The following is a 17,046-nucleotide window of genomic DNA, read 5'->3' as shown; positions in this document are numbered from 1 at the left end:
TTACTTGCTGTTATTCATCTTAAAGTAACAGTCAAAAGAAAAAACGGTACCTCAGTGCAAGTTTAAAACGTACCATATCGCCAGTTTGAGCAGATTTATCTGTTTGAAATCATCCCGAACACCAGTCCAATAGGTAACATCTACAAATTAAAAATCATAAATGATTAAAAAAATATATAACAAATACGGTTGAACATTTCCTGGAAATCTCGTGTTACAATACATTACTGGTTTTTCAAATTGAAGACTAAACCTACCAAAATCTTATCGAGATGAATTTATAGAAAATGTATGAATAAAAATAGAATTACGTAATGAAATACAAAGTATTCAAATTGTTTCTGAGTTTATAAATGTTTTTGTACGAAACCAGAGCATTCCTCATTATTTAAAGTGACACAATCTGACTATGTTGATGGACGGATTGCAATTAAAGATTGATAAAATTAATATCTTAATTTAACATCATTCGCCTTTGTCATGGATTGGTAAATTAAATCTAAGATAGTGATGCTATTCTACCGATGTTGCCAGAATTGGAATTGATGCTTATCGCCATTGTTGACAATTTGTCTCAGAACTACGGAACTATTTTTTTTAAGATATCAAAAAATAAAAATAGAGTCGTTTGTTATTTTTTGTGATTATGTAATACTTTTTTTTAAATCCTAAAAGTACTAGTAACCAAAGAATGTTTTAATAAAATTAACGGTACCAATTTTCTTGCACCAGATGCGCATTTCGACAATACATGTCTCTTCAGTGATGCTCGTGGCCAACACAGTTACACAACTTTCTTGTAGAAGCCTAGGGGAGCACAGTTTTTTTTTGTTAGTTATAAATGTTCATTATGAAAGAGAAATTAAAGATTTTTTTTATTTCCCAAATGACTTGGTGGTCTTCAAGAGGTGTTCAAAATCCAAGATATCCTCAGTTTTGTTTTCTGAATGAAATTTTTAGAAAAATATGTGGAACTGATATCAAACTTGGTTTAATAGATGATACTATAATAATAAGAAATCTTCTTGGTTTGAGATAACTGAATCCAAAGTCAAGGTTATAGTAATTTTTTCTGTAAATTTGATTTAAATTTATGTTCAACCTTCGATGAGAAAAAATACCATACTGATTTGTGGGTTAGTACGTCAATTGTAACTAATAATCAATCACCACTGGCTTTCAAATATTCGGCCTTGAGCGTTCTTGATGACGGTACCAGAAACTAATATATTTGGACGCATGAAATTTATAAATTGTTGTTTCTTACTTTTTAAGGATTGGGTTGATATCGCTGCTGGCAATCCATTAGTCCCCGAGGGTATCATGAGCTCAGTCGTCAGTATGTCGGTGCTGACACGAATTATAATTAACCTTTATAAAATTTTCCGTTTATCAATTTTGAAGTGATAAGGAAACAAGCATTTGAACTCCCTCAGGCAAAGTTTACCGTTTAATGTCTTTTTTTTTGGGTCATATATATGTAGTTCTTCAACTGTTAAGTTCCCTGTACTGCTTTCTCTTACAAATATTCGGCTTTGAGCCTTCCTAATGAAGGGAAATCAAGATAAGCGCTCTGAACGCATGAAATTTATAAGGTCAGGAATCTGATGTAAAGTAGTTGTCGTCTATTTATGTGGTTCATAAGTGTTTCTCGTGTCTCGTTTTTTACATAGTTTAGACCGTTGGTTTCCCGTTTGAATGGTTTTACACTAGTATTTTGTTAGGCACTTTATAGCTTGCTGTGCTGTGTGACTCCGTGTTGAAGACCGTACTTTGACCTAAAATGGTTTACTTTGACAAATTGTGACTTGGATAACAATTTATAAAAGTAAACCATTATAGGTCAAAGTACGGCTTTCAACACAGAGCCTTATCTCAGTCCGAACAACAAGCTATAAAGGGTCCAAAAATTACTAGTGTAAACCATTCAAACGAGAAAACTAACGGTCTTATCTATATTAAAAAAAAAACGACAAACGACAAACACGAATAAATCATATAAACAAATAACAACTACTGTACATCAGATTCCTGACTTAGGACAGAAGCAAACATTGGCAGCGGGATTAAACGTTTTAATGGTACCAAACCTTCCCCCTTTTTCTGAAACAATAGTATAACATCACAACATAGAAAAACACACGATTAAAATATCAATTGGAAGGGTTGACTACAAGTGCAGAAAAACTATTCGGCTGGTTGTTACCGGTCTGTTTCTTTTGTTACTTTTGTTTTTTATCTGACTTGTACGACGTTTCAAGAAAGTAATAATACATTTTGCAACACCAAACATTTGAGAAACTTAGATAGCTATCAAGCAGTAAATGTAAGTTATCATAGTATAAACACATTTTTTTTTCATTTCCCTTCAACCGAGATTTTTTTTTTCAAGAACAAAATCAGGAATCTAATGAATCGATAAAAAAAAGAACCATTTCAAGTAAAAGATGAATGATGTACACATTTAAGACTTTTTAGAATGCAACTTCGTAAAAAGTAGTATATTAAAGAAATATTTTAGTGGTAAGTAGGATAACGTTTGATTTTTATGGATGAAATGGAAAGCGGGGGGGGGGGGGGAGCTAATTCATTTTAAAATAAACAGGCTGTGATCTTTATTGTTGATGAAATAATGCAGGATGTGCCATTCTTCTTTTTTTATGATCAATGCATTTAAATGGGGACATAAAGTTGGATCACCCCCCCCCCCCCCCCCCCCCACTGTTTTGTCCTGGATTTGGACCTGGATCCGCCACTGATATAAATTCGATAACAATATAAATGTATCAAAAGAATGAATTTCCTACTTCATTAGTGAATGAAATGTTTATGAAAAAATGGATTTTGTCTTAATATTTTATAAATTCAGGCATATACTTTAATTTTTTTTTTAATTCATGCTCGTCTCTAGATCTGCAAGTGTTGATCGGGATTAAACACGTGTTACATTATGATCCAATCGCAGCTTACCGCCCAAAATTGATGACATAAGTTGAATGATTTTCTTCCAGATTTGCTGCTTATTTGGACGTGTATTACATGAACACTTTTTGTTTATAGGGTCAATCGTGCATTGGTGAGTTGATAGGGATTTTATCTTTTGATAAGATTTGATTTTTATTTACTTATTTCCTGTCTTATTTTTATTGAAATATACACGTCAGTATCATCATTTCTTTACTTTCAGCATTGTCCAAAATACTATTCATGTCCCGATATATCGAAGAAAACATTTATTGACCGAATATTTTGCTTCATAAAGTTGGCGGTATGTTCTTTTTTGAATATATTAACTATTTACTTTTCAACGCCATCACCCAAATGTTTTTGTTTAAATTAGCACTATTTAAGGTATTCGGAAAATCAGGAAGCATGCAAAACATTAATTTGTCATCTGCTTGACCATAATATTTTTTTTTTTCATAAAATTTTTGATCAAAATATCTTTTTTAGGAGAAAACCATACCCCCCTTTTGAAGTTAAATGTTTAATCCCTTAGCGTACTGATATGAATAGTATTTTACTGGAAATGTTTGAAAAAAAAAGGTATTGCTGCTAACGTAAATATTTCATTCAATAAAAAGACAGGAAATAAGTCGGTGAACCAAAAAGTTCAAATCTAATTGAAAGTTAAAGTGCCCATGAACTCACTGATCATGCACGAGTGATTATATTCATAAAAAGTGTCCGTGTAACAACTGAAAAGAGTCCGTGTATCATCTAAAAACAGTCCGTGTAACACCCGTTAATGTACTGTTTTTCTATAGCTCTGCGGGGGGCAAAGTCGTACAACTATTACATTTAAAAGAAAAGAAATGAGTTCACAGACACTAAGTCAAATATCAAATATAGTAATAATCAATACTGTATATTATTTTACAGATATTAATAAATCCGAATGACAAAGAAAAATCAGAAGTTATATGACGACCATGTAAGTATTCTACATCATTTTAAATTTTATTAATAACCATAACCCAAAAATCTAAAAAAAAAAATCCTTTGGGGTTGGGCGGGGGATAGGGGGTCTTATATGCATACATAAGCCAATAGACAGTATGTTATCACAAAAGAATACGATTATTCTATTTAAAATTTACCAACTTTCTTTTACTTCTGTATGTGTCAGCTTGAATTGTTAATGATGTTTGTCGCTCACTTGATTATATGTCTGTTGATTTTTTACAATCCCCCCTTTTAAATTCCACCTATCTTTTCACAGCCAAGTTGTTACTTACTTTTCATTGCAACATAGTAATCACTGTGTATCATCGCCACCGGAAATTGGGTACTAACGAAGCGGAGAGAAATAGAAAAAAAAGTAAACAAGTTAAGAATTCATTCAATTTAAAGCATTTCCACTTATTTGATGAGGGTGCCGCTTAAGAAATGATTTTCTGATATATAATTCTTTAAATTATTAGGCCGATAAGTACAAAATTAATACAAGATTTTGTGTAATACTCCAAAACTTGCCACTTAGTACCGGAAAATTTCGAGGTCGATCGTCCTCTGTCGCCCCATTCTCAAGATACTGAACTGTTTTTCATTATTTTTCCAGACACGTTTTTAGATTATTATAGTGTGGCATCATATTTACTGAAATTTGTTGTCAAAAAGATGTATTTTAAAGAATATAGACCATAAAAAATAAAGTATAGGGTACGGCAACTTGCTCGTGTTGACAAATTTACTGTATGGCAACTTGTTTTCAGCTGTACGGCAACTTGCTAATTTTAGAATAGTTATTTACCGTCCTTTCAAAGAAAATAAAGTATTAAGTTCAAATATCTAAGGTTTTATGTCAAACTGTTTTTGTCCTTTTCAAGGTTTTAATTTGTTTAAAACTGTTATTTGACTGATAAATTTTAAAAACTGTTAACTGTTTTCGACCCACTGTCTGTAATCGTTTTGTTAAAATTTGCAATGTTGTTAACTGTTTATTTGAAATTGAGATTCCTGTTATCTGTTACTTAATACTTAAAGTGTTCTCTGTTAACTGATCTTAACTGTTATTTACAAGAATCACATTAAAATCTGCTGTCCATCTCTTTCTTTACGTTGCTTCCGCAAAGGAGTGACATCAACAGCATATATATGTAACTGTACATGTCTTTAAAAAATCTTTGAGTATAGTAAATCCTTGATTAATTTGAGAATGGAAATGAGGAAAATGTCAAAGAAACGGAAGCCCGACCAAATAGAAGAAAAAACCCAACGCAACGAGAAAATTATGCACTAGGGCGGGGTGTCAATTCACAGATAGGAATAAAACTTAGAAATGACACTCACAATTTTTGAACACCCTCTTTCCCTATCTTCCTAATAAATAAGGCTTACTATTTGAGTTATGCATGTGTATATTTATGGAAAGAGAATCATCCATAGATTTGATTTCCAATAGTAATAATGGTGAAATATAATCTTTTTTTTTTGTTTGTTTAACCATGGCAACAATCAGCATTTATTTGATACCAAATATTGCAAAATAGGGGGTTGAACATGTCACAAAGATCTCAAAAATTTGGTCCAAAGGAAAATTTCAATCAATAAAAGTGATACCTTTCCTGAAACCATAGACATATATCTATCAAAAGGTAAAAAAAAAATCATATGCATTTCTGCTTTTTTTTTTCCATAAAATTGAAAAGATCGAGCGTCAAATCTTTGTTGAAAAACAATACAAAATTTCTAAATCTATGGCGGTACGGATAGGAACGCATGGACGTTCAAACCGACAAATGTCTTATAAAACATGCTAAAAACAATCTAAGTGTTCATATAAACCCACTAGGAAGGCTATATTATTATTCAACTATCTAAAAATCAATTCAATTGTACAAAAACTTTCATATTTAGAAAATTCGCCATGGCTATAATGCGAAACTACACTTGTAACTGTGTATTGATATACCTGAAGCTGTCTCCTAAGTGAGCAATCATTTAACTACAAAAAGGGGGTAGAAGTTCAATGTTTGTTTCTTGAAACATATAAATGAACCAAAATTTAAAAATATGAAATAAATACAAGACTATATACAAATGTTGCAAAGGTTACGGACTCAAGTTGGGTCATGCAGGTGCAACAAATGCGGCAGTTTTAAACATGTTTAGGGATATCTCATGCCCCTCTTTATACGTCTAACCAATGTAGTTATATCTGCCTTCTATTTGTAATGTACCGAAAACGTTAAAAGGAAAGGCCACTTCTTATCCAGCTAAAACTCTGGTCAGTCCTATGATGAAAATAATTCAGATGTATATGGAATGTTTGATAAGTTATATTGACCCAGAGTACCTGGACGGAATTGTGAAAAATAAATTACCTTTTCAATTTGCAATTCGTAAAATAACTGAACAGTGTGGCCTGGTAGACGTGGCCGAAAAATGAGGACTATAAGGTTCTCAAATTGATGTCAAATTTTCTAGTCTAAGACTTCAGAAATGTAAAGATGGACCAAGGCTTTATTTTTTTTTATATCAGATCAGAGTTCTTAATAGGGACTTGGAGATGAAAGAGCGCTTCAACTTGTGACACCTTACATGTTTTTTTTTCTGATTTATACACTGGTTTATTATTATTATGTATTACTATATTCAGGAGATTTATTAATAGTTTTACATTCATAAATTTTTATCTACATATAGCTCCTCTTTTAACCGTCCTATGACCGAAAACCGAAAAAAAAAAAAAATTCTGCATAATAGGGTCCCAAAATTTTTTCGCCTCGCTCCGCTCGGCAGTAGTTGCTTCCACATCGTTTCTTTCTAGCTACGCCCCTGCACTGTATATCAGTTAGGCCGTTGGTTTTCTTGTTGAGTCCTTCCGCATTTTTCTGTCGGTGCTTTTTATAGCCGACTATAAGGAACGAGTTTTCGTTGTTGAAGGCCGTACGATAGCATAATTTTAATTGCTTTCATACACTTTATTTTATCCTGATGGATAGTTATCTTATTTGCTATCATACCACATCTCCACTGTTTTTATCTATTAAAAAAGCCAGCACCAACAAAAGATAAATGGACGGTTTATTTTATTGAACTTACACAAGTTCAACCTAACAACAAATAAGACAGTCGTTAGTAGTATAACGATACATAAATGTATTTAGGATATGGTTGGACAAAAACCTGTTTGTACAAAATCAAAAAGCGGTACGCAACGAGGCCTTCTGAACTGAATTAACGGCATATATTTAATAATATTTGATAAGTAAGACATTTGGTATATTTGTAAGCCTGTAAAGCTTTGATATCAACCAAATATCGTCACTTGATATTATCTAAACAGCGATTAATTTCCTCTTAAAATTATAATATATTGCAAGACGCCGTACAGACAAAAGTTGTTATTTTGCAATTCGCCGTACAACGTCCTGCAATTCGCCGTACAACAAACAAACACTGTTTTTGTCCATATTCTTTAAAAAACATGTTTTTGACAACAAATTTCAGTAAATATGATGCCACACTATAATAATTTAAAAACGTGTCTGGAAAAATAATGAAAAACAGTTCAATATCTTGAGAATGGGGCGACAGAGGATGATCGACCTCGAAATTTTCCGGTACTAAGTGGCAAGTTTTGGAGTATTACTCAAAATCTTGTATCAATTTTGTACTTATCGGCCTAATAATTTAAAGAATTATATATCAGAAAATCATTTCTTAAGCGGCACCCTCATCACATGAGTGGAAATGTTTTAAATTGAATGAATTCTTAACTTGTTTACTTTTTTTTCTATTTCTCTCCGCTTCGTTAGTACCCAATTTCCGGTGGCGATGATACACAGTGGTAATGTATTAAATCAGCACCTATTCGATCACCACCCAAAACCTACCTCTTCCGGTTGTATTGTATTAATACTTGTCCCCAACCTTGTACCCACATATCACGTGGTGTTGCATTAAAACTTGTCCTATACCCAATTTGGTACATGGCATATAGCATTGTATTAATACATATATATTGTCAAACCTGGTACATGTATCTTCGTGTCATATAGTATTGTATTAAAACTGTTCCACTCATTACCTGAAACCTACTTGTTCACTTGGGATTGTATTTAAACTTGTCCTATCTCGAAGTTGGTACATGCTATAATTCAGTATTGTTTTCACACTTATCCGACCCCTCGCATGGAAACTGAATGCCATGTATTATAAAATTAACACTTGCCCTGCCTAAACCCTGTCCCTGTCATGTAATGTTGTAAAGTTAAATCTGGGTACACGTATACTTAATAGGGCTGTGTAATGCGATTTGTTGTGTGCCCTTGTTTGGTTTGCTTTTTAAAGGAGATTGTGTTAGTGGTCAGTATGGTCTGTTGAATGGTCCAATACTTTTGGTAAGCAATTTTATTCTTTTTTATGTATCATTTTCTATTAGTTGAGAGTATTAACAAGAAAAAAATATATACTGAGACGAAGTCCCAAAAAAAAGAAAGTCAGAAAATATGGAAATTATCATATGTTAACCTTTAAAGCACTTCAAACATTTATGTGTTATCTCCATACGAGACTTAATTATCTCAGTCAAAATTTAGTAAGTACAAGTTGTAAGCAATAGGATGGAGTCATACGCACATAAACATTTCACGTGTGAAATGCGTCTTTTTTTTTTTTTAAAGAAATTCGAAAAATGCTGCGTGTCTACAGAGAATTATCAATAATTTAGCTCGGATTTGATTTTAAAAATACTAGATACTTTTAAATTGTGGCGAAACGAAATAGCTTACACTGAAAAAAAGCCTTTTTGATAAAAAGAAAAATTGAAAAAAGGACTGAGAAATTGTAATCTTGATTGTTTACTTCTTTTTTTTTTTTTTTTTTTTTTTTTTTTTGGTAATTTCAAATTATTAAAGATAATATCACACATTTGACGTGAATAATTCAAGCGATAATTGATATAAAGGACGAATGACCGAGCGGTCAAATTTAAATTACTGATTACCATGTAAATACGACTGCTTACACGTATTTACAATTCACATATAATTGATTGACAAAGGTGATGGGAAATGTTTGCTCGTTTGCTCTTTTCTTGTGTCATTCTTCTATCATATCTGTTTTAACATCATAAATTTATTGACTAATATAACGGCTTGCTCCTGTGACAAAATCAAACTTTGTCAACAAGGGTGTAAAAAATAACTCGATTAAGTCACTTGACGATTCTGACATCCAAAAAATGTAATTTGTGATGGTCCAATTTGAATAATTGAACATGAAACGCCGTTATTACCACGTGATTATTACATTCCATTGCTGATCTTTTATTAAGATGGCGTGGAGCACTATGTCACCTGCTACAAATTATCTAACATATAATCTCTAAACAAAGTCATAAATACAAATTAACACATAACATAAAATTTGCCAAAAGTGACATGAATGTTTTTCACAATAATAAAAACACAAGATCAATGGAGAAGTCATGAATGTTTACGTGTAATGATCCTTCATCGTAATCATAAAGCAAGAAATTTCTATGTCAGCTTCATCAAAATCATGTTGAGTTGACAGTTTCCGTTAATTACTTTGTATAATTTTCTTATTCATAGAAATGTCACAGAAATAAAGCAAATATACCATCCTCCTCTATTATTGATGATCTGTGTGTATCATCTCCATTGTTTGTCTATTAGATCAAATGATTACAGATCTCAAATGTTATAAAAAGAGCAAAGTGCACAGCTAAGTGTAAACAACAAACCCATATCTGCTTGATTGGAACCAATCATGCGGAAATAAAGTCAGATTTAAAAAGCGCGTCTATGATTAGTAGTATAGGACGCTGCATGCTAGACCAATATGTAAATTTGCTTAATTGACCAATAATCTTTGTTTTTCTTTATGTATGGGAGAGAAGATTCATGAAAATGAAAAAGTGTTCAATATAATCATTTAATAGGATTTTGTGGTACATGCTTAAAACATGTGGAATAATTAAATGCTAAAGATATAAGGTATGAACATTTTTTTTTCACTTTATTATAAAATCGACATAAACTTTGATTTGTACAAGTCATATATTAACAAAGAAAATTTCATTATGTTGTATGTATCAAATCGATAATATAAAAAATAGAGTGATATTTCTCCGATAACAAGTTGTTACGTTTATTTTTAAATACATTTGTGTAGATGAATTTGTGTTGACAATAATACTATCTTCCTTTCGGAATCGATTGATAAAAGGTGGTGAAACGATGAAAGGGTGTATGAACATGATGACAAAAACATACAAATAATTAGAAGCATATTTCATTTAATGATAAAGACATACGTCTTGTTGGAAATATTATGATATTACAATATTTTGTTTGTAAAGAAACAATTATGTCTTCTCGTAGGTTAAGACAATAAATGACCTCTAAATCTTTAATACATGTTTTTGTTTTTTCAGTAAAAGATTTTATAAATCCGTCTGTTTGAGTCGCATTTACAATTTTCTTATGCGAAATTTTAAAAGCAGTTTTTTTTTTCTCTCTCGCTGATTTTTTTTAATGTCGATGTCATAATTCAGTTTTTAATATTGAATAGTTTCAACTAATTCAGATTTTGTTCTGAAGAAATATTTCCTGACGGCAAATGATGAAGAATTAGTGAAATGAACTCGAAGTTAAAACAAAAAATGGTAGAAAGACAAATATTTTTTTCAATCGTTTTCCTACCTAGAGTCTTGCGAAGCGCAAGAGACATGTGTTTAGACATTAACAACATAACATATAAAATTAAAAAAAATACATGAAACGTGATAAAAATTTCAAATGAAAATATGATATAAGTATTTAATTACTTTCTTGAATATTAGTTTATTGGTTGATTTATTTAATCAAGACTCCGTAATATAAAAATATAAAATGCCGGATCTCTGATCAAAGTACTGAAAACTTTACGTTAATATATTATTTGATCTGTTTCAGTTAAAGATTTTGCCGTGTTATAGTTTGCTCTTTTATCACGCTAAACTTATTTTTCAGACATTTAATAAATACGTTCATGTTATGCTTCGAACCATGCTTACATTCAGACACTTCATTTGTATCAATTTATGCATGTAGTTTCCACATGAATTATAGAATATCTTGTTAAAGCTAGATTTTATACTTAATATGAAACAAATACGTTTATGCAAACAGAGTTTACTGATCTGAGTTATTGAAATAACATTTATATCGACTGGTACTAAATAATGCAGTACTTACAAAAAAAAAAAAAAAAAAAAAAAAACAAGACCAAAATACTGCCGTTTTACATCTCTACTGTTTTTCGAAGGGAAATTAACCTATGTTGATAGGAAACGTATTTAAGGAATGACTGTAAGTAATATTTTTTTCTGTCTATGAAGAAATAACATAAAAAATTTGGTGCACACTGAATAACACGCGTAGCGGGTTATTTTACAGTGTGCACCACATTTTTTATGTTATTTCAAATAGACAGAAAAAATATTACAGTCATTTCTTATAATTTAATTCTAAATTCCATTTTAAACCGTAGAAAACCATGAAAAAACGTTGATTACGTCACGGTCACATGACTAAATTATGTCTATGGGCTCATAACAAAATAACGTCAGCCAATCAGAAGACCCGTTACATCCAAAATTAAATTATTTGTAAATAATATTATTCATCTATTTTTATAATTGTGTGGAACACTATAACACAATTCCATCCATATGATATGTAACTTATTAAAAACAAGTAACCTTCAATCATTGTGACTGAAACATCATGCATATGATAATCGTATGTGTATATAAAAAAAAAAAACGTTTGCAGTGCATGCATGAACCTTTTGATTTAGTGCAATTGATATTTTTTAATATTTATCTCAGAGAAATGTAGATTAGAAGATATCAAAATTACATAATTCACGTAGCTAATATACATGTATAATATATCGATCGGCAATAATAATTTTATCTAGGATAGAACATTGCTCTATTTTTACAATATATATATTACAATTCTAAAAACTTATACAAATCCACGCTGCATATTAAGAATAATTGTATCTCATTGCGCTTTGATAGGAACGGATCCCTGTGTTCTCCTACTTATTTTTTGCATTTCGAAAGTCAGTGTGATGCTTTTCAAAAGATTATGAAAACGTTACGATTTTTTGCAGCGTGACGAATATCAAGAACTTGCACCTCCCTAATTTCATGTATATTCCATTTCTTTTAAGAACAATCAGATTCATTTAACATTTCTACCTTTCTAAATCATGTAAATGCAATTTCCACTTTATTTACAAGTTTTATTTTGTATATACATTCGACCTGAAGTTTGCATATAGAAACAAATAAGGATTTATTTACCTGCGTAAAGAGATAATGTCTGTAATAACCTTGGTTCTTTGGAAAGGCAAACACAAACAATGTTCGAGACCACAAAAACTAAATAAAATTTTTTAACTGGTTGCGGTGTCTGAGACGTGAAAGAAAAGTGACAGAAAAATCACATTTAGTGTTTGTACTGTACATGGTTAAAGAAATTAGAGCTGTCAACCTTACTATATATTTGCTCATGAAAGCAATGTCCATCAAAAACAATTGGTCAAGCATTATCTCGGCTATAAACATTAACTATATCTATAAAAAAAAGAAGATGTGGTATGATTGCCAATGAGACATATCTCCACAAGAGATTAAATGACACAGAAATTAACAGCTTTATAGGTCACTGTACGGCCTTCAACAATGAGCAAAGCCTAGTCTGTTTGCTTTGTGAAGACCACGTTTAATCAAGAATGGTCAGTATATATTTAGTAAGCTACAAACTGCACCTAAAGGACATTTCCTACATAAATCCCTTCAGGATGTGAACGAAATACAAAACTCCCCTGTACCTTATATTTAGCCGTCACTTTAGATTTTCAAAAAGGAACATTTTGTATTCTTGTTGTTTTTGTAAAAATCGTTTCATTTCTCCTAATTGATCTTTTTTTCAATTGAATATGATTTAGACAATTGATGAACATTTATGTTATACATTGAAACTTAAAATAAATGTAAGTTATGACTATGACTGTGAACATTAAATGGAAGACTATCCTTTCGTTTTTTTTCGTTAAAAGGTTAATTGGTAAATTGAGATTGATATTATTTCCTTTTTTCAATTTAATGGTTAACATTTAGAAAAGTAGTCATTTATATTAACTTTAACAAATCTTCATGTTTTTAAATGACCAATTTTACTTTTTATGAGCAATTGCACTAAACCAAACATGTGTAACGTTGTAATTACTCCATACAAAACAGGCTGGAACATTCTGGAGTACAAAGACAAAAATAACAAAAGCCATTCCGTTATGAACAAATTTAAGGAATGTCGCAAAACATGATTACCTATAAGAAATATGCACGAAGTTAAGCTACGAGTGATTAAAGGCACAGCGATGAATACAAATAAACTGTAAAATACGAAGCAAAAGTTATAATGCAATTATTTGTTTATTGCAAGGAGCGCAGAACGTCTAATGTTACAATTACTTATCTAGTATAGTCAGCAATAATCAAAACGAAGAGAACAAATGAAACACTCTTTCCCTTTGTGTGATCTAATAGCATAGCCAGTTACAAATATTTAATTGGAATGTTTTTCCGTGCAAATACATAACGTATATGTTGCTATATTGAGCTTATACATTGAAACAAGGCGTTCTTTGTCTTTTTTTCTTTTACTCTACGAAAACACAAACTTAGAATTACTACGTGAACAAGATAATATTCTTTCCGTTTAATTACTTTCTGTAAATCTGTAGTTTAATTAACTTAAAAAAAAGGAAAACAATCCAGAGAAATTGGTAAATTAATAATTCTAATGCAATTCGTTTGTAACGATAGTTTTCATTGGACGTTGACAAATATTTTGAAGGGGTAAAAAATAAACATGAAAGTCACATTTTGAGCTTAAAAATGTTCTTCTTATCAACGTTGAAACCATTCTGAAGATGTACGGTCCCAAGTTTACTGTGATGGTGCTGCTTAATCTGTAGGTTTTTTATGCAAGGTTGTTAATCATCCCTTCGTAAATTTTACGGACGCCATCACGAGTTGGTTGACCGTTATGGAATAACCGTTTCACAAATGATATCGGACATGTCCCTTACGTCGTAACTACAATCCCCTTCACTTTCATGAATATGACCTACCGAATTAGACTATATACCGGATTTGTTATCACATAAGCAACACGACGGGTGCCACATGTGGAGCAGGATCTGCTTACCCTTCCGGAGCACCTGAGATCACCCCTAGTTTTTTGGTGGGGTTCGTGTTGTTTATTCTTTGGTTTTCTATGTTGTGCCGTGTGTGCTGTTGTTTGTTTGTCTTTTTCGTTTTTAGCCATGGCGTTGTCAGTTGTTTTGGATTTATGAGTTTGCCGATTGTCCCTTTGGTATCTTTCGTCCCTCTTTTGTAGACTGTTGTTTGTCTTTTTGTGTTTTTTTTTTTTTACCATGGTGGGTCGGTTTCTCTCTGTTATTTTTTAATCGTTAGTGTCCTTTTTGTACGTATCTGATCTTTTTATATATTTCAAACATTACAAAATTCGAATCAATATCCTAGCTGATGATCATACGTCATTCATTGCGTAGTAACATTATTAACCCACCCAATGATACTATTCACAAGAAATAGAAAGTATTCAATACTATTTTATTCTGAAATGTCTCAGAAACTGTAATTCAAAGTTGATTGAAAATTTAATAATCCTGCAACAGGAATCATACTTGACTGTTATTGTTCGGTTTAATTTCAATTCATTCGTGATCACACCAACTTACAATTTCAATTGCCCCTCAAGAACACAGATATTGGATTAAAAGCGAGGATGAATTTCCCTTTTGGAAAAAATTATTGATTGAACTTTTATAATGACGCGATGATTAGATGCTATGTCAATTACAATGCCTTTCCTCAATCAACTTTCATTTTTCTTTGCAGGGCAAAATGGTAGCTTGAAGTTGTTTATGGAATAAGACTTGGACGCTTCCGCCAGTACTGTCTCAAGACAGCAAGTATAATGAGGATGATTGTCGTTAAACAAGACAACGTCTAAGACCTCTAACCAAAAATTTCTCTACAGAGTATTTGTCGTCAGATCAGATTTCGATGTTGTATAATTGTTGATTTATACAGTAAAATCACTACAACGTCCAAAAATCTACATTTGTAATCGTTTTTTAGATATGCATAAGCTGTAACGTTCTATTATTCTCCAGAGTTACCTCCAAGATGACGGAAAATGCAACAGGAAACCCGAACGGAACGCCGCCATTCATGAATCTAAGGATGATGACGCCTATTGAATATGCCGTACCAATAAACGGATACTTTTCACCGATTTTGATATGCTTCACTGTGGTAACAAATATATTAGTCGTAGTGGTGCTTCTAAAGAAACATATGCGTACCCCAACAAATGCAATTCTCGCCGGAATGGCTGTGTCCGACATGTTTACTGGACTTATCCCTTTACCAGTATTCATTTATTTTTTTTCACTTGGAAATTATAGGGAAAAGGTGCCATTGAACTGGTGCGTTATCTATGTGTATTTCGGAGAATATATTCCAACAATATTCCACACGGCATCAATATGGCTGACAATGGCGTTGGCAATTCAGCGATATATTTATATTTGTCATTCTTTCCAAGCCCGTAAATGGTGTACAATGCAAAACGTTTTATTAGGAACCGCAATTATATATGCTATTGCAACTTTAGCACAGGTTTCGCGGTTCCTAGAAGAGGAGTATATAGATTTTGAAGCTCCCTCAAATGTAAACCCAAATGTAACTGTAAATGCATGTGTTAGAGTCCTTAAACCCTGGGTTAGGAATCACATGGATCTTTATTACAATGTATACTTCTGGTTCCGAGTCATATGTATTCATCTGATACCCTGTACATTTTTAGTAGTCCTTAATGCTCTGTTAATATTAACAATGCGACAGGCACAAATTAGAAGGATGCAGTTGTTAAAACAAAACAAAAAGAGTGAGTCCAGAAAGCTTAAAGACAGCAACTGTACAACTTTAATGCTGGTTGCTGTTGTCGGATTGTTTCTATTGGTTGAATTTCCAATGGGAATTATCATGATACTAAACATTGTTCAAAATACATTCGAGCATGTTAATATTTGTGATGATAGGACCTTCGCCATTATGTCACTTATGTCCAATTTCTTCATTTTGCTAAGTTATCCTCTGAATTTTTTTATTTATTGTGGAATGAGCCGACAGTTTCGAGAAACATTCAAGAGAATGTTCATTGGCGGGAGTATGCCAATAGATCGGGAATGCTCTCAGTATATGACGCTTCCAATCGAAAACGGAAACAAGACTCAGATGACGGTAGGAGGAGGAGAAACTGTTCTGTGAATAAACTTGATTAAATCGCGTTTGGAACATTGATAACCAACCTCGAAACGGAGGTCCGAATAGTTCTTTCGTTAGAACTTAATCTTTGTTAAACTAACATCAGATGTCTTTGATTTTTCACGGCTAGTGTACGACTGTCAGTCATCTGTGTTCAGTTACAACAATCATGCGGTTTGTGAGGAAACATTTTATACGAAGAAGTGGACAAGATATTTAATTAACAGCAATATCTATTGTTTCGGAGATGATATTTGATGAAGGATACTCGCCGTTGTTTCGGAGATTGACCTAAATACTGCAAATCTTAAATATATTGAAATCAATATTGCCTTTCGTTGTATCTACTTATGTTAAGAATGTACAGATCTTGTATTAATGTTATGTTAATATATAAATGAATCGTCAACAACTGCTTATGAAATAGCCTTATTAGATGAAGTTGAATTCAAAGTATATACATTAATTATCTTTACTGAAAGGAAATTACTACACAAAAACATTATATAAAACCACAAACAATAAGATAATTTTCTTTACTGAAAGGAAATTACTACACAAAAACATTACATAAAACCACAAACAATAAGATACCATTACAGTATTTATTTTCGAGTTTTTCAAATGTTCTACCTATTCTGAAAAATAACAAA

The 17,046-nt window shown here is 31.8% G+C and overlaps 1 protein-coding gene across 4 annotated transcripts in view; it reads left to right on the top strand.

Annotated features, from left to right (window-relative positions):
* Positions 1–16,825, top strand: part of LOC143080330 (sex peptide receptor-like) — a 69,088-nt gene extending 52,263 nt beyond the window's left edge. The window contains exons 2-3 of one of the 4 annotated variants that reach the window (XM_076256124.1): positions 3,883–3,934; positions 14,960–16,825. In XM_076256124.1, coding sequence (XP_076112239.1) covers positions 15,251–16,396 — 1,146 coding nt within the window. In that variant the 5' untranslated portion in view covers positions 3,883–3,934; positions 14,960–15,250 and the 3' untranslated portion in view covers positions 16,397–16,825. Of the gene's footprint in view, positions 1–3,882; positions 3,935–8,263; positions 8,349–9,753; positions 9,969–14,959 lie in introns of those variants that run through there. The other 3 variants (XM_076256128.1, XM_076256125.1, XM_076256126.1) reach the window with 3 other exon arrangements.
* The last annotated feature ends 221 nt before the right edge of the window (positions 16,826–17,046 follow it).

The sequence above is a fragment of the Mytilus galloprovincialis genome, chromosome 6, assembly GCF_965363235.1.
Source record: "Mytilus galloprovincialis chromosome 6, xbMytGall1.hap1.1, whole genome shotgun sequence".
NCBI classification, from domain to species: domain Eukaryota; kingdom Metazoa; phylum Mollusca; class Bivalvia; order Mytilida; family Mytilidae; genus Mytilus; species Mytilus galloprovincialis.
The sequence above is the reverse complement of the archived record's forward strand: the minus strand, read 5'-3'. Positions and strand labels throughout refer to the sequence as shown.